The sequence below is a fragment of the Haliaeetus albicilla genome, chromosome 20, assembly GCF_947461875.1.
Source record: "Haliaeetus albicilla chromosome 20, bHalAlb1.1, whole genome shotgun sequence".
Taxonomy (NCBI): domain Eukaryota; kingdom Metazoa; phylum Chordata; class Aves; order Accipitriformes; family Accipitridae; genus Haliaeetus; species Haliaeetus albicilla.
In genome coordinates, this window is record NC_091502.1 from 14525238 (window position 1) to 14547373 (window position 22136).

Consider the following 22136-nt stretch of genomic DNA (forward strand, 5'->3'; position numbering starts at 1 on the left):
CCATGGCAGGGGGGTTGGAACTGGATGGTCTTTAAGGTCCCTTCCTGTCCAAACCATTCTATGATCCTATGAATACAATAAAATGTCCTATTTCAACTACACTGAAATTTTATCTGACAGTATTTCATCACAAGCATGATATTTTAAAAATTCTTATATTTATTTCAGGGTAATGTAAGCTAGTCTTTGTCTAATCCCTCTCTACCTATCTATATAATGCTTTAGAGCTCAATGCTAATTACTGAATGAACATAGTCTAATCTAAAGACCATTTAATTGTATACTTCCTCACCCAAGGTTTTTTTCAGGTAATTAATGAATTTAAATGCAAGAAAAAGAGTTATTAATAAATGAGATGTTATACATTACTTGGTTAAAATACCCTAATGTAGAAAATTTTCTAATTTATTTCAGAATGATTGTGATTACACTACAGAAGTTTTTCTAGATATGAAGTAAGCAGTCTCCAAAATAGTATGTTTTAAATCATAAAACCATCCTTCATGCTGTAAGGACAAGACCTTCCCTTTAAGCATCGGAAAAGCTCATTTCAGTTTCCTACAGGAAATAAAGAGTATTAGCACTTTGGGAACCAGTGTAAACTTCATATCACCCAAGATATCAGCATGAAAGAAAAGAAAGCTTCAAGAAAATTTGTCTGAACTTTCTGGTCAAATTCAAGACAGTTTCTTAGATATTTTAAAGCTGAAATCACAATGAAAATCTTTCTTTTAAATTTACTTTGGATCTGACTTACTAAAACATTTCTGTGATACAAGCTTCTAATAGGTTGCTATGAGTTTACAGTATAGTGACACCAATTTATACTGTGAGTTGCTGCATGATGCAAATATTGTTTCAACAGGAACACATCAGCCATTTAAGATCAGGGATTTGAAGCATTAAATCAAGAGAGGAAGAGAGAGTGCCATGCTACAAAGAAGTTGAACTACAAATACACATTGAACTTGAAATTGCTCTTGTGAAGGAATTGCTCATGAAATTCTGAAAAGAAGTTCAACCAATTATGACTCTATCCTTTTTCTAAGATTTCTTTGTACTTATAACAGCCTCTTCTCCCTCACAAGTTCAGCAGCATTTTTTGCTACACCTCAGCACTTCCAGCTAGCGTTCCTCCATTAACCTTGCCTGAGAAACTTTCATTACAATTCCCAAGTAAATACTTTAATGAAGAGAAATCACACTCAAGCCATTGTAGTATAACAACTTTGATACCTGCAAAAGCAGGTGTGCAAACTAATAATAATTTCAAAATCCAATAAAAGTAAATCCACCAAACCTAACCTCTTCTTCGTTACTCTTTTTTTTTTTTTTTACAACTTTATCTAAATTTGTTTTATAGGAGGAGATAATATTGTACCTAGAAGTGCATGGGGTCCTGAATGAACTGTGGATGTAGCTACTGAAACTCATAGGCCTTCTGTTGTTTGAGCTCCAGCTCTCACTTTCTCTGTATTTTTTTTTCAGGTGGAGGTCAAGTGGCCACCTGTTAGCCATGCTCCTGAAATGGGAATAGAAATCTGAGGTTCAGAGCCCTGGAGCTATCTATATTTACCAGTTGTCAGGTTCTCTGACCAAGTGACTTGTTTTATAATACTTTTCTTGTCTAAAAGATAAAATGTATCGGAATTTTCAGAGCTACATTTAAGACTGAGGTCCAATAACACAGTGAAAAACCACTGTTGCGATGTTTATAGAGTTTTAAACATACCGCCCTGGCATGAGAAAACTTTGACAAATGTCAGTATAGCTACCTGCTCAGAATTAGGTGGACAGTGCTATGATCTTGCTAACAAATACCTTGACAGGATCTGCAGCAGGTAAGACTAAAGCTACAGATTTGAAAGGTCTGACTTTACAAGGGAGGGGGGGATTAAGGGAGAATCTCAGACCCCACACTACCTCTGCTGAGTTCTCCACACCACCAGATGTGTTAGTAGATATGCAGGTAGGCAACTTGTCCTTAACCCCGCTGTTTTCCAGATGTGGCTATGTGAAGATCTGCCTCATGTTTCATGGTAACGTCCTATTTTTAGGATCTGCGAAGATGGAGTTCTTTTTGCATCCTTGTCTCTTAAACCTCCCCCATGGTAGGATTTACCTAGATAAAGCACTAAAATGGTGTTGGTTGCCTTCCTGTAAAGTGCTGAAGGGAAGTCAGGGTTGGAGGTAGAGTATCTGAAATTCTGTGACTATTTTTCCTGATAGTATGTTTGAAAAAGAGCATGCTATAGATAGACCATAGCATTTACTCGGGATCATGAATTGTTGATAACTTCTGGAAAGTATATTGTAGTCAATGATTTCAAAAGCTATGACATTTTCAGTTCCCATTAACAACTGCCAAAACCCCCCCTTAGTCTCATAATGTATGAATGTATGCATGATATGTGTGCATAAACGTGGACCTAAACCTTGTATATTTATATACATATATACATACAAAACTATGCTCACACACACATCATTATAGGCGTAGACTATCCTACAGATATATAAGCAGTTTATCCCACTCTATTCCTGAGTTCACATTTTTCTCTTTCCTGCTCAGATAGTGTGACAAAATGATATGTGTTACAGGAAACTAGCAATGAGTGAAATATATTGTTGTGGATATCATTAAAGGATAGCATTTGAGATTACGTACTAGCGTTATTTTCCCTGATAGTTGGTTCTATTTTAAAAGTTAAAAGTCCACAGAAAACCACTCTTTCCCACCACGTGTTTTATTTCTAATTTTGAGATTCTAGCCCAACAAAATCTGTGGACAGAGTAACTTCTGTAATGTATTCAAATTACAATTTAGAGCATTATCAAGCAATGTAAAGAACTGATTTATCCATGTTAAACAAATTGTTACTCACATGCAAACTGAAGAACAGCCTCTCTGCTTAAAATACTGCCAAACATGTTGGTGGTTAAACACTGATACTGTCCAGAATCCTTCATTTCACTGGGGCTGTTGATGATCAAACTTCCTTCTATTAAGCTGAAGCGATAATCACTTTCAATGTCGATTTCAGTTCCATTTCGAAGCCATCTTAAGAAAAAAGAAAGAAACTACTTGAGCATTTGTTTTGGGTTTGTGTGGCAAGGTTTTAATAGTGTGGTAGGGGCTGCAGGGCCGGCTCCCGTGAGAAGCTGCTGGAAGGTTCCCCATCTGGGAGCCAGCCCCGCCGCTGGCCCAGGCCGAGCCCGTCCGTGAGGGCGGTCGTGCCTCTGGGAGAGCAGAGTGAAGAGGGGAACCTGCAGGGAGTAGGGGATTGGGATGGGAGAGGAACCCCTCTGCGGGTACCGAGGTCAGGGAGGAAGGAGGGGAGGAGGAGCAGGGGAGGAGGGGCTGCCCCCCCAGCCCGTGGGGAGACCAGGCGGCAGGCTGTGTCCCCCCAGCCCAGGGAGGGCAGCCCCCGGGGGAGCAGAGGCCCACCTGCAGCCCGGGGAGAGAGGAGCTCACCCTGGAGCAGGGGGGTGGATGCCCCCCAGCATGGCCGGGACTCCAGGGGGAAGCCCGCACTGGAGCAGGCTGTGCCTGAAGGACTGCAGCCCGTGGGAAAGGACCCACGCTGGAGAAGTCCGTGGAGGACTGTCTCCCATGGGAGGGAGCCCACGCTGGAGCAGGGCAAGAGTGTGAGGAATCCTCCCCCTGAGGAGGAAGGAGCAGCAGAGACAAGGTGTGAGGAACCGACCCCAACCCCCATTCCTCATCCCCCTGCGCTGCTGGAGGGGAGGAGGGAGAGGGAACCAGGAGTGGAGTTGAAACGGGAATGAGGGAGGGGTGGGGGGAAGGTGTTCTAAGGTTTGGTTTTACTTCTCATTTTCCTGTTTTGGTTTGATTGGTAGTAAATGAAATTGATTTGCTTTTTTCCCCAAGTTGAGACTGTTTTTTCCTGTGACCATAAGTGGTGAGCAATCCCTCCCTGTCCTTGTCTCGACCCATGAGCTTTTCTTTGTATTTTGTCCTCCTCATCCCACCAAGGGGGAGGAGTGAGCAAGTAGCCGCATGGTGCTTTGTTGCCGACTGAGCTTAAATCATGACAGCATTTTATGGCCAAAGGAAGGCATCAAGCTTAGTATACAGAACCTGACAGCCCCAGTTTTTATAAGGATGACAGGTACTCAAAGACAGCCTGTGCAGTAAGGCATTACTTTGGCAAAGGTTTAGATGGAGACATTCCATTGTGCCTTACAAATGCTGTTTTTCTGAAAAAAGATGAGTAAAACCAGATCTTCAACTTCTGAAGAGAAAGCATATTCTTTGTTTTGCCTGTGCTGAATCAAATTTGTTATCTCTTTTTTTTTTTTTCCCCAAAAAACCTATCGTCCACAAAGGCTTCAGACTTGAAACCTGTATAGCAGATGCATCTTTTATGTCAAAAATAGGACTTTTACTGTGCTTATGATTAACAAAGTTTTGATTTATGTTCTGTCATTAAAGCCTTAGGCCCAGATGAGCTTAGAGTTAGCAGAGCTGAGTCAGCACTGCATGAGAGCAAGGAACCATTCTTTTCCATTCTTTCAGCATTTGATCTTCTGGGCTCAAGAAATAGAGAAACCTGATTTAAATACAGAAAGTAGAAGAGCAAGGCCTGTGAAGAGAGGGAGGTAAGTGGATGTATGTAGGCTGTTATGAAATAAAAGATGTTGGCAATGGACAAAGGAAAAATAGTATCAGCTGGGCCAGGATACACAAAATTCAGAGAAGACTGGCCCAGGGGACTCTGGAATCAGCTCGCGGCTGGTCAGGGGTAATGCCTAGCAGCTATGAGGTAAATGGAAGCTCAGATCAGAGGAGGAGTTAGCAGATGGAATGCTAAGTTTGGGAGGTGTTTGGGAGTGAAATGAGAAGCCTGAACAGTAGAGACAGGCATGGGAGTGAAGATAACGTGGGAAAAGCCAGGCTGTGGGAAATGTATTAGAAAGTATCGCACCTGAGTCAAAGCATTGAATAATTCCCGAATGAACACTTCTTTTTCTGAGTTTTAGAAGTAACCTAAAAGTCTCATTTCTCTGCTGTGTGAGTGGGTTTGTTTTTTTTTTTCATTGGTGGTTTTTTTTGTTGTTTGGGTTTTTTTTGCCCTGGATATTCTCTGCCAAAAACCCTCACCCCTCTGATTCATCTCCAAGGACTGAAACAACAAACCCTGCAATAGTCCCCCGGCTGCAAGAGAAAAGATTTTGCGTGGTAGATAAATAGACTCTAGCACTCTGGAATAACCTTTGGGGGGGGTGTGCAATATCTCAATTAAAGAATAATAATCCACATAAGAAGACTTTTTAGATTTGCTTCTGTGTCAAACTGTATAGAACATGAAATAGTTAAAAGAATGCAAAGAAGAGATAAGCAGTGTAAACAGGTATGGCACAGCTATTATGATGCACATATATTTCCTTCATTGCTAGTTCACAGTCATTCTGCAATTTCAAAGTTGCCTCAGGAAATTGCCAGGCTCTTCCAAGCTTTGCCAGAGTTCAGCAAAGACTGGAAGAACTTGGCAACATCTAGACTCCAGAGGCAACTTTAATGAAACAAAATGATTATCAGTTCACCCTATCTTGTTAACATTCATGGTGGATGAGGTACAGACAGCAGAATTCAGATGAAGTAGCTCTGAATTTCTCTTAATCCAAAGGTCAGAATTGTCAGAATTAAGATGAACTGTGAAACTATTATTTGCCCCTTTTTTTCATGATTGGACTTTTGATTGCAGAGGACCCCTGCTTCATTTAATGTAAGAAATGAAACACTATTGACAATATCTTTATATTGCAAAGGATATTAGGGAAATGTCTGTAGGATTCACGACATTTTTTAAAGAGATTCATTTATAAGAGAGCTAAAAAGAAGAGGAACTTTTAATCTTCAACAATTTATTAATGATTTAAGATTTTGAATGAAATCATAATGAAAGTTAACTTTCACATATATATAAATATATATGAAATAAAAATGCAAAATTAATTTATCTGGAAGTTATGGGAGATTTATATAAGGAAAAAGTAAAAATTACATGTTTTGGCATTTCTAAATGGGAACTGACACAAAATTCAGTTTGCTTTAATTAACTTTCTTCAGTTAGTTTCATTTTCAATTAAATTCAATGTAAAAATATGTTTTTATAATGCTACCTGAAAACTTTGGATCTTGGTGGCTGCCTGCCTGTATATCTTGGGGTCCATCCTGAATGATTGTATTCCCCTCATATAATCCAAGCACATTAGAGGAAAAGCACCACTGGATTGTGTGATATGTTTTCTTCTAGGTACCTTGACTGAGCTGGGAGGACAGAAACCTAAATATAATACTCAAAAAGTAATGTGCTTACAGGGAAAATCAGCTACATTTTTTTTTCTTGAAGACAAGTGACAGATAACATTTTAAAATATTCTAATTTGGCTTAAGCAGACAGAAAGTAATTTTTAATTTTTTTTTCAACTGCATTTTCTATCAGGAAATGATACTAACAAAAAAAAAATCTAGCCATCTTATGTGTGTCCTAAGTGAAACAGGAAAAGCAGTGTTTCACAAGCAGTGAAAGCAGTGTAGTAAAACGGCATCACAGGGAATTCTGCACCTGCCTTTTTAACTCAGTAACACTGGTGACCTGTGAGATCCCACAGGAAGCTTGTGAGTGTCTGTATTCCTCATCGACATGTCTCAGTTATGTTCTTAATTGTATGGGTCCTGACTTGTGATACTAAAGTATGATTTGCAAAAATACTGAGCAAATGGAATCAGTTTATCTCCAGGAGTTATTCCCTAAATCAATGCATCTAGATACCTTAATGACTGGAACTCAAGAAATTAAAAATTATTATTTCAGGGTAGAGCTTGAGCAAGGGGAAAAAAGCTCTTGAAAGGAAGAAGAAGATACGAAATAATGTGAGCATTCTCCATTCTGTTAAAATGAAGTAATGTCCTAGCAAAAAAAAGAATTTGTAAACAGGTTATGAATACTGTGTCATAAGTTATACAGACTGAGGAAATGAATCAAAATGACAGAGACAACTTAATTTTGGAAATTTTGAGTGCTTTAAATATTCTTTTAATGTAGCTTTATTAAAAAAAAAAAAAAATTGTACTGTGCTTTGGTTTGGGGTAAAAATAATTCCTAGCGGCATGGGCCTCACAGTCCATGTAAATAAAGATCTGTATTCTCCAGTGCTTGTAGATAATAGGACAGGGTCTTTGGTGATATAGAAATATCCCTTCTCCTCACTATTTCATATACCAAAGGTTGGGCAGTGACATACAACAAACCTTTGCCTATCTATAGCTTTTTCTGAGACTAAATTCCCTCTGCACCTGCCCTGGAGAAAAGTATATTCCTCACAAAGTAATTTATACCCCTTTTCCCTTCCCCTGAATGGTAGTGTGTATTGCATATGCCGTACAGACAAGTGGCAGCAACAGAAGGAGGAGAAGTTAAACTGTGCTGTTAGAATTAGGCCTTTCGGGTCAAAGCTTTCCTTGCATGAACAGCAGTCGGGAAAGTTTGTGAGGCTGCTGACACCAATTAATCTCTGGAGAACTGAAGGAATGGATATCACAAAATCATTAAACAGCCCAGGTTGGAAGGGACCTCGAAAGATCATTTGATCCAATCTTTCATGGGAAAGGGAGCCTAGATGAGGTTGTCTAGCACCTTGTTCAATTGCATCTTGAAAACTTCCAGTGATGGGGACTCTACCACATCCCTGAGGAGGTTGTTCCAGTGAATGATTGTTCTCACAGTAAAAAATTTCTTTCTTATGTTGAGATGAAACCTCTCCTGTATGAAATCTCTCTTATATCTGTTACCCCTTCCCTTATCCATGCGGCTTTCTGTGAAGACAAAGCCTCTATCCTCTTTATAGCTGCCATTTAAGATATGCTGGAAGTCTGTATTTGTTGATTGCATTCCACTGTGAAAATGCAAAAAACTATTGGATGACGAAAGAAAGAAGATGACATAGGATTTCCAATGAGAAAATCTCCACAAGAATGAGGTTGTCTGGGAGAGCTGAACATAGGGTTCTCCTCTTTTGGTGGGAATTTGTGCCTTTTCCCCATGGTCACATGCTATGTTTAATGGCTTAATAGCACTTTAACAGTGTGTGGAACTAATATACACATTTTTTTATCAACAAAGCAATAAATATGTAACAGAAATTACACAAGGAATGTCAATAAGGAAGAATGCAACACAGCTTTCATCCCACATAGTAAGGAGTTCATGCAATTCCAGTTTGAAGAATTTCTGGCCATTCATTCCTAATCCCATGTTACATGTTTTAGTCATGCCTGTGTTGTTTAGGGAAGTTGTGCCATGCATCAGATCCATTTAATGACTCACATCTGTTGCAAAGAAGCAGATTCATTGTTGTTATGATGGGGATATCTGAAGATGGTACTGCCTCTGAATTTCTTCCAGCCATAGAAATAGAAGTTTTGTGATTGAAATAAGTCTAAAGAGAATTCATCCAGAATGCTAAGGAATCCACAAATGAAATAAGTGTAATAGGTGAAAAATAAAATGCAGAATTGATGATTGTCACCTATGACAAAATACAACAGTAAGAGTCCTTATGTTCCCTTTGTAAGTGAAGAATGACTCTACGAGAAAAGATAAAGGTTGTATGGAAAAAATAATCAACCATATGTTCCCCCAGCCCTCCTACATCACTTGTAATTTGTATAAAATATGAGCACAGTCAGATATAGGAAATGGATAAGGTGACTGCAACATACTGTTCTCACCTGTAAGTGGGCACCGTTAATAAACGGAACTCTCAGACTCATAGGTGTGTCATAACAGATCTGTATAGTAGATATCTGTGACATAGTCTGTATGGAAAAATAGGCAACAGACAACAGTTGCAAAGGAATAAAATGGTGGACTTGTGAGTGAAAAGACACCAGATCTGGCTCAGCCATGGTATCCTGTATTGCATAGCCATGTCATTTAATGTACCTGTTCTTTACTGCTTTCTCTATAAAAGAGGAAAGTGTTTCGTAGCTTTACAGATGTTTAGAAAAAAAGTCAATTAAAGATTTTGATCTTGTCAGCTGTTACAGACACAAATTAAGAAACTGAACAGAAGGAGTCCCTCCACATGGATAGATAAGAAGTACAGAGAACATAATTTGAAACTTCACATATCACTTTGCCTTTATTCACTACCAGTTCTACTTCTTGCTTATTCAGAATCAGAAAAAGCATTCAATCAGGAAAGGCATTTGTGTCATGGAGCTGTTTCTGTTATGTTGTTTTCCAAAGCACACTGACTCTCAGAGTGGGAGTGCAGTGGCTAATATTCTGAAAACTAAAAAAAATCTTCTAAAACAGGTACCTGTAAGTGGGAGTAGGATTTCCACGAGCTTGACAATTCAGAGATACTTTCTTCTCCTCAGAATCAGTTGGAAAAATCACATCATCTGGCTCTTGTACAAACACTGGCCCATAATCAACACTTTCTGTGGAAATAGGAGTGCTATAGTTTAGGAAATCTGAATAAATGTAAAATCATTATAGCTTTTATAAAGTGAGATTAAAGTATACAAAATTATGTTTGTTTTCCAGAGGTTCATATCACATTACTTCAGATGCGATATTAAAAAGCAATAATTAAAAGGAAAAAAAAAAGATAAGGAAGAAATATTACTAAGTTAACAATAAAATACATAGAATTATTTAAGTGTTCATCATGCCTTAAAATGGCTTTCTCATCAGACGTGTTTTGGCCTGCAGTCTCATGAGCAGCTCGAGAGAATTAAGCCAGTAAAAGGAGTTCACGCTGCTTATAGAGAGCAAGGTAAACAAAAATTTTCCTGCTGCTTGCGGCAGCTTATCTTACAAAGAACTAAGACACAGTTTTCCCTTTTATGTCAAAGAGTTGCTAAGAAAAATCACTTGTAAAATTAATGGCAGCAACTGGTGGCTATTATTAAATAATATATAGCAAGATCTGACATTTCATCTTCCTCCACTGTCTTCTCTAATTTTGGCATGTATCTATATCTTCATATGAATTTACATTTCTGAATAAGAAAAGCTGGATAGACCCATAGAATACATCTATGATTCCAATTCATTTGTGTTGTGAAGAGGGAAGTGTAACCTTCGGAAAAGTAGAAGGCTGTAAGTATAGCATTCCTGATCATGTAGGTCTGAATAACTAAAATTCTCACTGTGCACTAGAAGACTGTGGAATTTTAATTAACTTAGACTTCCTCCAAACTCTTGGATGATTTAGTCCCATAATGCTCTTCAAATTTAGAGCACTAGCCTAACGATTTGGGTGAGGGGAGGTAGTTACATTGTCTTACTACTTGCAGTGAAACATATGGGAGCTGGGTTTTCTCTGTCAGTTTTATGGTTTCATATGTTCACGTCATAAAAGTCCTCCAACTGGTACTGAGGACAGCATGACACATTAAGCAGTTTATAACGTCCCGTTATATTTGTCGTCCCAATACCAGCTTGAAGTAAGAAAGGTGCACCTGAAGACTGCGGGTTTGGGTCATTGACTTATAAAAATTATTACTGCATTGTTCTACCAACTCCACACAACTTCCACCACATGTTATGGGTTCACAGTTTTAGGAACTGTGACCTTTTTCATACTGCTAATACTTTCAGAAAGTTTGGGTGGACAGGAATAGGTGCATGGAGCTACGAGTCTTGGCACAGAGAAGAAAATTTTGGAGTCTGAAAAAAGGATGAGAAACATCAGAGACATAAGTCATAGTATGCTAGTTCTGAGATGCAAATTTCCATGTCCTTAAATTCTGTGACATTTTGGGTTTCTCAATTCTATTATTACCATACAGTGAAAAGACCACATAATACCCCATTATGCTATTCAACCTTCCTTTTTAGTGACTATACATTTATTAAACACTTAGGGTTTTGTCTTTTTCCACTGCTATTCAAATACAGTTTGAAAATAACTTTATTTTCAGGTATATATGCTTCTACTGAAATAGGTTCAAATAATTAGTCTTTCAATTTGTAAAGACAGCAAATAAGAGCAGCAGCAATTAGTGGTTTCTGTTTTGCATAATTTTCAAGTTTATTAGCCATTTTTGCAGGACTGTGTAAAGGAATGTGGATTGCTGTTTTGCATATTTACATTACTTCCGTGTTTAGGTACGTTACTTCAGTTGGATGTATTGGCAGAAATATATTTTCTGGGACAGATATCTACATTATTTAAAAAACCTCAACCACAATAAGTGATTTCTGGTATGTGCTTATATTACTGAAGTTAAAATAACTCTAGTATTAAGTTTTGAGCACTGCAGCTGAGGCTGCCACAGGGGCAATGGACTCAGCTGGCAAAACTTATTTTAAGAAAGGGAAATGTGGGTACAAAAACATTGTATGGATTGTTTCGTATAATTTAGTTACCTCCTCCTTACATTGCACAAGAGAAAATACTAATGAATGTAGGCGTAAATAATCAGAGCTCTCATCAAGCTAGAGTATAGCAAACCCAAGAATTAATTAATGAATGCAAAACTAAATCATGGGTTTAGATTTAGGTGTTATTCCATGCAGATTAGTAGGTGTATGGATAGGGTGTATATTCACGAAGATTAATGATTTTATCTTTTCCCTAGGAGTGACTCTGTAGATAAAATATAATGCCACAGCCTAGGATTACTGGAAAGAAAAGAAAAAGATGCAATGCTAGGTAGGTGCTGGTGTCACTAGCAGTACAGATGTTCTTTCTACCTGTGCTATTTGCAACAGTAATACTGAAATACTGTGTTGCACTTTCCTTTTGGAAAAATAGTTTTACTTCTGCCTGCAGTGAAGACAACGGTAACAGAGAAAGTTCAATGCATGCAAGTCATGTTCCTAAAAGATGAAAATATGTAGTTAGCTGCTTATCTGCATTTCAGATGGAGTGTGGAGTACCGGCAGAGATTATTTGGAGACTCAGAAGCAACATAATAATGAATGAGATATTCATCAGTTTGTAGCTAAATTGACTAAATGAATTCTTAGTTAGATCATCTGGACTGGGACAGAATAATTGAAGAAAAACGTCTATTCTGAAGAGACCAAAGCACTTGCTGAAAAGACAAGACTATATGTTTATAAATTATTAGGCTTAATAAAGGGGTGATTAAATAAAATGCAATGGGGTGTGATATCCGATATGCGAGAAGACATCACAGATCACCTAGTGATACCATCTTCATTTAAGCTCCAGTGACAGACTTGAACCTAAAAATCTTAAGTGTTCTATGCCTTTTCTCTTCATTTCAAAAGCAATGAAGGAAACACATTGCAGATGAAAATATTTCATTTAAATATTTAAAAAAAAATTTAAAACTATTTTTTCAAATTAAAACACAGGCTGGTTTATAATTAAAGAAAAAAATTTATTTTTCTTATGCATAATGCTAATAAAAGCTCAAATAAAACGAAGCCTTGTGAAGACTTCAATAATTGTATCAATGATGGTCATGTAGTTTAGCTAGCACTAAACATCCCGTTAGAGATAATGGAAAGTCCTGGACTCTTCCAAAATTGACCTGGACCACCACTGGAGGCTTGCTGTATTCTCTTTTCTCTGTAGGGAGTTTAAAGCTACATTGAAACTGTGGGGCTTGAGAAGAACATTTCCTAGAATCCAGTGCACACTCTGCTAATGTTGCTTGATGTCATTCTGCTTGAGGATTCCCACTCTGAAGTGCGCCACAAAATTTCACCTGATTACAGTTGGGAATTTCTTAACTTCCCTTTTAAGAGTATTGCATCACTTATTAAACACATATTTAGTCACTGTCAAAAACCCAGATACAATTTCTTCAGCGTACAGCATAACTGCACATTGATTAATATTTACAGAGATTGTTCATGTGTCCTTTTACAAACTAGACTGGAGGACTGCTCAATTATGCTCTAGAAAGCCAACACCAGGATTAATAAACTGGTTATTAGTCCCAGGTCTAATCAACTGCATGAGTCTGCTCTTTGTGATGAGAGTCTGCCTTGAAAAATTAATCTCTGCATCTTACCACAGTTTGATCATGAACAGTTGTAGCAGTATGTTCTTTGAGACCTTACACTCGTCTCATGAGTAACCAAGGTGAGGGTTAGATTTTTAGATGACAGTAGACATGGATGATTGCAGAGAAAAAAGAGAAAAAAGCACCTGATTATAAAATCCACTTTGTGTGGCTTTACACGTATGAACTACTCTACAGAAGCAAACACGCTTATACATGTGTTAAATTTTTACAGGATTAGAAACACTAACCGTTTGAGAACCATATAGCAGAAGAGTTCACAAGCTAAAACGACCACTGCTCACCCCCTCTATCTACAGTACATACACTCCAAGCAGCATTACTGCAGTACATTACCTACTGGGGCAGGTTAACCTCGGCCAGCTGCCAGGTGCCCTCCAGCTGCTCGCTCACTCCCCCAGGGACGAAAATAGGATGAAAAAGCTCCTAGGCTGAGATAAAGACAGGGAGATCCCTTACAAGGTACTGTCGTGGGCAAAACAGGCTCTTCTTGGGAAAACTTATTTCCAGTTAAAATAGACTTAGGTAGTGATAAACAAAGACAAAAATTTAAGCAACACCTTCCCCCAAGCCCCTCCCTTTATCCAGAATCAACTTTCTTCCTCCACCCTGACTCCTCCCAGACACAGAGCTGCCATGTATGACACAGGAGCTACAGGAGGTCTCTGAAGTGGCCTCTTGGGGTCAGGACAGACACCCCAGGGTGTCTGAAGTGCACTGGAGACCCAACTTCAAGCACATGAATTAATCTGTACAGAGTGTTCAGTTCCTAACAGATAAATGACAGCTGGGAGGTCGTGGGGTGTCTGAGATGCCCGGGCAGAGCAGACCAGCACGGTGCTGCGTTTTACACCAGCCCTGCCCTGTCCTGGTGTAGTGGCTACAGGCCAGGTGAGGCTCCTCGCAGCACCTGAAGTGAGACTGCGGAGCCTGTCTCCAGACACCTGAACCCTGCTCTGTGCAGCCAGGTGTGAGCTAACTGTCCATGCACAGAGCCAGCGGACTTCCAGGCATTACAACTGGGATTCAAATATGCATTTAGTGCAATGTGAGATGCCCTCATGTACGCCTCCTGGCTGATCTAGAGATGCACCCGTTTTTCCCAGGTCCCATGTCCTACCTGCCAGTGTCAGGTATATCCATAGGATATTAGGCTGTAAGACAGCCCAGGTGGCACTAGGTCACCTGAATTGCTCCCCAGTGTTTAGACACCACATTTGTTTGTCCGCACCCTCATGCTGAGCTCCACCTGCCCCTGTCCCAGCCCTGACAGCAAGGAGGAGGCCCAGGGGAGGTGGGGTGGGACAGGCCGGTGAGGGGCTGTGAGGTGACTGCAGCCCCAGGTCAAGAGGCTGTCCCCACACAGGCAGGGGTGACAGCGGGCTCTCCGTGTTGGCCACTTTCCCCATGGGCCTGAGTTGTGGGGCTTGTCCATCCCACTGCATTTAACAAGGCTGAAGAGCGACAGCCCTTTTTCCCCGGGCAGCCGAGGGCTGGGTGTTACATCAGCCCCGGCTCCCCCCGGTGACGCGGTGGCCAGAACGTTGGTGGTGGCCGTTTCTCGTGGGGTTGGTGACACGGCCGCCCAGGACAGGTATAAAAAGGCCTGTGCAGTGAGCCGGCCCAGGCTGGAGGCGGGCAGGCGGGTGAGCGAGGGCTGAGGTGAGAGGGCGGGGAGGAGGGCAGGGCTGCTGGGACGGGGCAGGGAGGCAGGGGTTGCCCGTGGCATGACAGATGGCGCCTGCTCCTCCTTTCTCTTCCAGAGCCACAGACCCTCACAAGGACAGGACCAGACCATGGTGCACTCCCGTCCTTGGCCACAGAGCCAGGGAGATTCCACCACGTCTACAACGACACTGACGCTAAGTTACGCAATCAGAAAGGACATCAGCTCTTGGCACCAACCTAATGATGCAGTGGCACTGCCAGTGTGGGTGGGTGGTTGCTGGTGGGCAATGACAGCATGGGATGGGTGTCTACTGGCTGCCAGGGAGAGGTGGGACTGACAGCCTTGGCCTGAGGCTGGCAGAGCTCACAGCAGGGGTTGCCCATGGTGATTGAGAGTGGCTGCCTCTTTGTTTTTTGTTATCCTGCCTTTTACAGCTCCAGGCCCAGACAGGGCCAGGACCAGACCATGGTGCACTCCCATCCTCAGCCACACAGCCAGAGACATTCCCTACCTTCTACAAGGATGCTGACACTAAGTTAAGGACCAGACCATGGCTCACTCCCATTCCCGCCCCCCCCCAGCCATTCAGCCAGAGATTTCTGCAGCTTTTGACAAAACCAGTGACCTAAAGACAAGGAAGCACACACAGCCCCAGTCTGCACCATGCCATGGTCCCACAGGCAGCTGGAGGCTCCCCACAGCCTTGGTCAAGGGGAGCTCCCCACCACCCGCCCTCTCTGTCTGAAGCTGACCTTGAAATAAAATTTTCTGATTCATGAACCATTGGCTGGTTCTTCTGGTTTGTGTAGTCTTTTGGCAGAGACCTCCTGGGCCTTTTCCTTATTTTCCTTATTTGCTTGTTGTATTTAATTTATATATCTTTGTATGTGTGCATATATATGCTATACATATATATACACACACATTTTTATATACATGTATGTTTTCTGATCCCTTCAAGGATCCAAAAGCACCAGGTTTGTTTGCACCCATTTTTTAACTAATGGTGACCCATGCTTTTTAACAGGACAGTTCTGTGTGAGTGTGCATTGGAGGATTTGAACTCCACACCTTATTTTTTCTTTCTAACTTAAGCAAGAACATGAAGAGATGAATATTTAACATATATATTAAGCATATGTATGTTTCAATTTACTATTTTAATTTCTTAAGAGAAATATTTCTGTTCCTCACACAGGCTTTTATTAAAAGGATGAGTTTTCTGTATCTTATTGAAGTGCTATGAGACCAGTGATTTATTATAGAGTGGCACATCTGTCTCGGGATTACAAGTATGTATTGCAGCCAAGCAATGTGACAGCTAGTTTGTGGTCCCTTTACAAATTTCAAGTTGCCATTTTCAATCTAGGCAATTTAAAACTCTAAGCACTCTCATTAGGATTTACTGTTTAAACTGGTATTGCCCAGAAAGGTAAGGATATGGAAAACATTTCAAATATTAGTAAAATCCCTCTTTTTAAATTCTTTAATATTCTTGAGAGCAGTACTCGAATATTCTTTTAATTCCAAGGTTCTCCTTGCAGCACATTTGCACTTAACAAAATACCAGAGTATATGACTTCTTAGTAACAAGTATTTAAATCCTCACGGGAATGGAAACTGGAATCTGTGAAAAAAATCAGACGTTCTTTAGTTCTTGCTGAGCAATGCAAATAGCATGAAAACAAACTGCAGATGAGAATAAAGTTTCCTGTACTTTCAATTCTGTAGTAACTGAAATAGTGTCATTCCTCAACACTCAGCTTTCTTGCCACCATCCTTGACATAATTCCAGGTCAATAAATACACCATGAAAAAAGAATAAATTCCTGGAACCCTGGGAACACAGAGGTGGGCAGGAAGGAACTATGACCTTGTGCAAAGACCTGCACTGAAGCTGCATTGGCAATATTATTTTTAGTGTCTAATAATTCTGCGTGCTGTACTTTTAAAGAATAAAATAAATAAGGTTCTTTTAAATGTTTTCTTAAATAATATTTTTAAAAGGTAATTGTCTGCAGAAGGAGAAAAAGTAGCAAATTCTACACAGTAGTGGTCACTTATATCAATGTCATTAGTGTAGTTTGACCACTGCCTGTAATGTTACAGTACCATTCAAGCTATATGACTGGCATAAATAGTCTTGGTGCCATCTTCTCAGTCTGAGGTACTGGTGGGAGGAAACAGCTCTTTTCACTCTGGTAATTTTCACCCAGCGGACAAGGTATCTGAGAGGATATGCTCGGGCAACATGTGAATATGGGGGAAGGAGATATTCCTTCAGGTCTTCTCCCCTTTATCTGCTCATGTCCCTTTATAAGCACTTTTTTTCTGCAGGTGGATGGCTTTGCTAATCCATCTGAAGGTGGACTAGAGAGATCTTTAGATAAACCATCTATTTTCAGCTGTTATTCTGACACACTGGCAATTTGTCCAAATGGCAGTTGGAAAAAGAGTGATGGCAGTTCTCCTTTGAAAGCAGAGTAACGCAGCAAAGTTTAAAAACCACAAGTTTTTACAGGACCGAGAAAACAACGTTTTCTTATCTCTCTACTTTTTTTTTTTTTCCCCATTTGTCAAAGGCCTGTTGAACCCATGTGGTGATGGAAGAATTTTCTAAAGAAAAGCTACAAGATACTGTAAAATGATAGAGCTTCTAAAACAGCCTAAAAGGAGGGGTCACTAACAGATCTTCCATCCTAAAATACACATTGGACTCTGCATACAGACCCTACCTGGAAAAGTACTTGCTTGACATATCATGGACCAAACCATATCCCAATGACCTGTCAGTCCTGGGTATTAATATGTTCAGGATACATTAGGAAAGTTGCAGGAGTTGCCGATAAGGCTATATATGTTGCTGAAATGTGCATATCATCAGAATTTATTAAAGCAAAACAAAGGTATTTCATTTCAAATTGGTCCTACAGAGTGAAAGACACTTTTTGGTAAAGGTGGATCAGGTTTTAGCGCTACTCATTATCACACTCACTTCTGAATTTCTTTCTTTCCTGGCTTGTTTGCAGTGTGTGTTTGTTGTATGCACTTGAGGTGATGACTCTAAAGGATCTTCTGATTAACCTTTGTTACCATGGAAACAAACAGTTTAACCTGTTCAGTATATTCAGAAAATATTTTAGATGTAAATAATCACCCTGCTTTCAAAGAAAACATATTGCTTTCTTCAACTAAAAGCTAGAAACCCTCTTTTTTTTTGCTTAAATACTGAAAAAAAAAATTAACTGCAGTGCTAATATTGATTTTACTAGTAGGTTCTATAATATAACCTTTCACTTAACACCTAAGAAATAAAGAATTACTACCCATTTTAATATCCCTATAATCTGTCAAAATATAAAATTTCCTTTAATATAATGAAAAAGAAAAAGCCTACTAATTTATCATTGCAAAATATGTTCTAATGATTAAATCTGTGTGTAACAGATTTTAACATTAACAAAGGTGGCTGCAATTTACAATAATTATTTTGCATATATAGAAGCAGACACACATATATATATGTATATTTATAACACATGCATTTATAAAATACATTTAATCTTAAAACTGTATTTCTGTTAACTTCAAAGTCAAGAAACTTTGAGGAGACTTTCCTTTTGGCAGGTAAGTTCAGGCAGATACACATGCCCTGAGGTATGTACATTGATTCTAGTATGCTGCATGCTGGGAACAGTGCACGGTACATGCATGATGGAGTTTACACTGCAAGAGAGATAAAATTATTTTCTTATATTTTCAGATTTATCTTTTCTGAAGGAGATATGTTTATTTGCTTGTTAGGTAAGATAAGACAAGTTTTTCCTGTTGCTTGAAAATGCTTTCTATGTTCTGTGGCCTGAAACAAACACACCTGTTCTGAACTTAGTTTATACTATCTAAATTGCATGCCACATTAATCAATATCACCCAATATTTTTTAGCAATTAAAACATTTTTAGTAGTTTGTGTCTTTAATTCAGATTGGTAAGTGCTGAATCTCGCAGATGGTGTGGAATCAGGAATTCTCGTTCAATAAAAATTAAATTCAGATCTTGCACATCTTCAGGTTCATTGATTCAAACACTTTCAGTTGTGAACTGGACCCTGTTCTTTATTTTATTCTAAAAGATATCAAACCAAAGATGGAAGAATAAAAAGAGTCTTTATTCAAGGTTAAGTTTAATCATTTTTACTGCAGCATTTCCAAAAGTTTTTAGAACAGCAAGAAAGTATGGTAGTTTGCAGTTTTATGATTCTTCAAAAGTATTTAATGAATAATTCACAATTTCTATGCACATTTTTTAGTCGTGACTTTACACATTGATACATAGCTTGCAGAAAAGGACTGTATTGCCTTAACTGCATGTTTACGGAAAGTAATTCCATATAGTTTAAATTCAGCAGTGAACTACAGCATAGTTCTTTTAATTTGAGATATCAGGAAACACATGCTGAATTGAGAGTGCAAATTAAATGGCTTAAAGTGATTAAAAGGCATAAAGGACCTTTATTAGAAACCATGTCAGGCCTCTGAGCATGTCTGCTGGGAAATCAATTGAGAAGTCGCTTGAGAACCTGTATACTTAGGCAGCTAATAAAAGTATTTTGTGTTTTTCTTATGGCAAACCTGGCTCCTGAGTGTATGCCATATATTAGATGTTTGAATTATGCAAGTTCAATCGTAATAACATAAAATATGTTTCCCCGCCTCTTATTATTGTCCATTCACTTGTAGCAGTGGTCACTCATGACAACACATGAGCACAGGATGCTGTAGCATATCCTCATTCAGGTGCCCCTGGCTAGTAAACATGACCACTTAGCTCTATCACTTATCACATGCCAGTTGTAGGAAGATAACTAAAATATCTTTCCTTCAAGAGCTCTAAAAACTGAAAAAAAGCCTTGAGGCCAACTCAAAATCAAGAAATTTACTAATTTAAGCAAGTGGAGTGCCAGATGATTGAGATAATGAACTTATTTCTGTTTTTTAAATACCAAAGATATTATCTCAAACATAAAGTTATGAACAGAACTGAGAAAGGTTTAGAAAAGAAGTTGCATTCAGCTGCTGTAACAGATATGTTCTTGCCCTTTTGGATCATGCAGATTGTCCTACCTGGTCTCCTGCCACAGAGTCCTCATGCTGCACCAGAACTACGCTGGTCTTTTCTAAGCCCTGTTTCATACCTGTGCTTGTGCCATGCAGATGCTTCACATAATCAAGGTCTTTAAAAATATTACTCAGGTACCTCAGATTTACCTGTTTCTACTCCATCTCCACAGCTGGTTGTACAAAAACCTGTAAGTGATGGAGTAACTCTCCTAGGACTATTTTAATCAGTCCTTGGAAGAAAGAGTTGAAGTCCCTCTCTTCTGAGTCAAGTGCTCTGTTCATTGGGGCTTATGAGTTATGGCCGTTTTTAAGTTTTGTCTCCAGTCAGTGGTTCTTCACTTCCTGCTGCAAAATAGAAGTAGCTCAACTGTTGGAATGTGGTGCCTATGTTTTGAGAAGACTCATGATTGATGACCTGTATCAGGTATGATCTCAGCATACCTCCTGGAAATGTCAAGAACTTAGGTGGTGGAATGCTTACCCTGAGGATCCCCAACCCATATCTCATTTTCCTAGAATGAGATGGGCATATAATTTTCTCAGCCCTCTCAAAATAAGGTTTTAAGCATAATGGTCAAACTTCACATCAAATTTAAACACAGTAAGCTGCCTCTTTGCCAGCTGTTTGTTTTTTTTTTTTCCCAAGAAAACACAATGGAAAAATCAGGGTTAATCAGGGAGAAGACACTTTATAGTTCCAGCTTGCGCTATATTATTTGTAAAGTCTGTATTCTTTTGCCTTGCTGCTACCAATTTCTTCTTCAGTCTCTAGACATTCATGCTGTTGAAGACCAGACTATTACACTCTGGTTCTAATCTTGAAATTTGATTTTCACATGCACATATCAGGTTGGCTGGAAGGAGTTATCAGTGTCTGGTGCATGGGCAATAACTGACTTTAGTCCAGTCATCACTTACAAAGAATGTTGCAGAGGCAGGACAAATGTAGAAACCTGCCCCAGTTCCAGAAATGCTATCAAACAGAATTTATCTGCTTGCATGATTCAAATTGTTTGTGTTCTAGATCAACCTTAATTCAGGGAACGTATTTATGCTTGTATATAAGCCATTTGTGTTCACAGAAACACATGCATACACCATTAGCTTTCAATATGCGCAAGGTACTTTCCAGGGGGAAAAAAAAAAAAGAATTTACTGAAAGGAGCAGTAATCCTGTAACCACAGTCATTATACCGCATGAATGTTGTTGAACTGCAAGGTATTAATCACAACTCTTTAGAATCTTACTTAGACAATTATGTTTAAACATCCTCTAACCTCTTCCTCCCTCCCTCTCCTTTCTTCCTCCTTTTCTTTGTGTTTTTCTTTCTACCTTTCTTTGAACGTAATTCAGCTAAATATTATTACTAAGTGGCTTCTTTAAATGTAACCAAAAATGAGAAAATGTGTATTGTTACTATGAATTGTTGCATTTAAAAGTAAATGACACCACATAACACTGGCATGTCTATCAATGCATGCACATGTATGCATGCATGACGGAGTTGACTACACAGAGTAGGTAATTTAGATAAAAAGTAGTTTTATAAGATTTACTATTCATGTTTAATTTACATTACTATAATTCATGATTAAATTAGAAAAATTCCAAAGAGAAAAAAATATATATAGAAGAGGAACCGACATTTTACTACTAGATGAAATTGTGCTGTAATGGAATTTCAAACCACTAGTTTGCTACTTTCACGTAGCAGAAACTTCATAAAACTATTCTGCATAGGAATCTTTAAGAAAAAATGTCTTAACTAATGACTTTAAGGCTAACCTGAAGAATCTAGAGGGAAAGAGGCTCGTTTCTACTTTGTGATGTTTAATAAAATTCAAAATTACGCTTGAGAAATACTGAAGTTGATAAAAATACACTGCTTTTGGAAAATGTTTCAAAGATTCAGAGAGGGAAACTAGACTTACCATCATGTTTGAAGGCCTCTGAAAAATGGTAGAGGTTTGTTGGGGAGTGATAATGTTGTGCAGAACCTCTCCAGCCTGGTGAAGATACACTTCCTAATGAAGGACTGCTTAATCGTGGTCTGTTCTTTGAACTGAATGAGGCTAAAGATGAACTACCAGATTTGATTCTTAGGATAGCAGCATATGAAGTGGGGACACCAGGAACAGCTTCTGAATATTCTGAAAAAAACCCCAAGAAGTGAACATTGAATAAAGATAAAATTTACCACTTTTCAGGAGGATATTTAGTTATGCAGTAGAAAAGTAGAAAAGTTTTATCTGTAAAGGAAGTGTCAGAAACACCCTGGACTCCATGAGGGACTCAGCTTCTA

General features: G+C 39.1%; 1 protein-coding gene across 5 annotated transcripts in view; it reads right to left on the minus strand.

Moving 5' to 3' along the window:
* The window catches only part of CNTN5 (contactin 5), a 672838-nt gene that overhangs the window by 239716 nt on the left and 410986 nt on the right, over positions 1-22136 (minus strand). For all 5 annotated transcript variants that reach the window (XM_069808329.1, XM_069808328.1, XM_069808331.1 and 2 more), the window contains 3 exons: positions 21766-21984; positions 9352-9475; positions 2886-3061 (listed from right to left, as the gene is read on the minus strand). In XM_069808329.1, coding sequence (XP_069664430.1) covers positions 2886-3061; positions 9352-9475; positions 21766-21984 — 519 coding nt within the window. The remainder of the gene's footprint in view (positions 1-2885; positions 3062-9351; positions 9476-21765; positions 21985-22136) is intronic.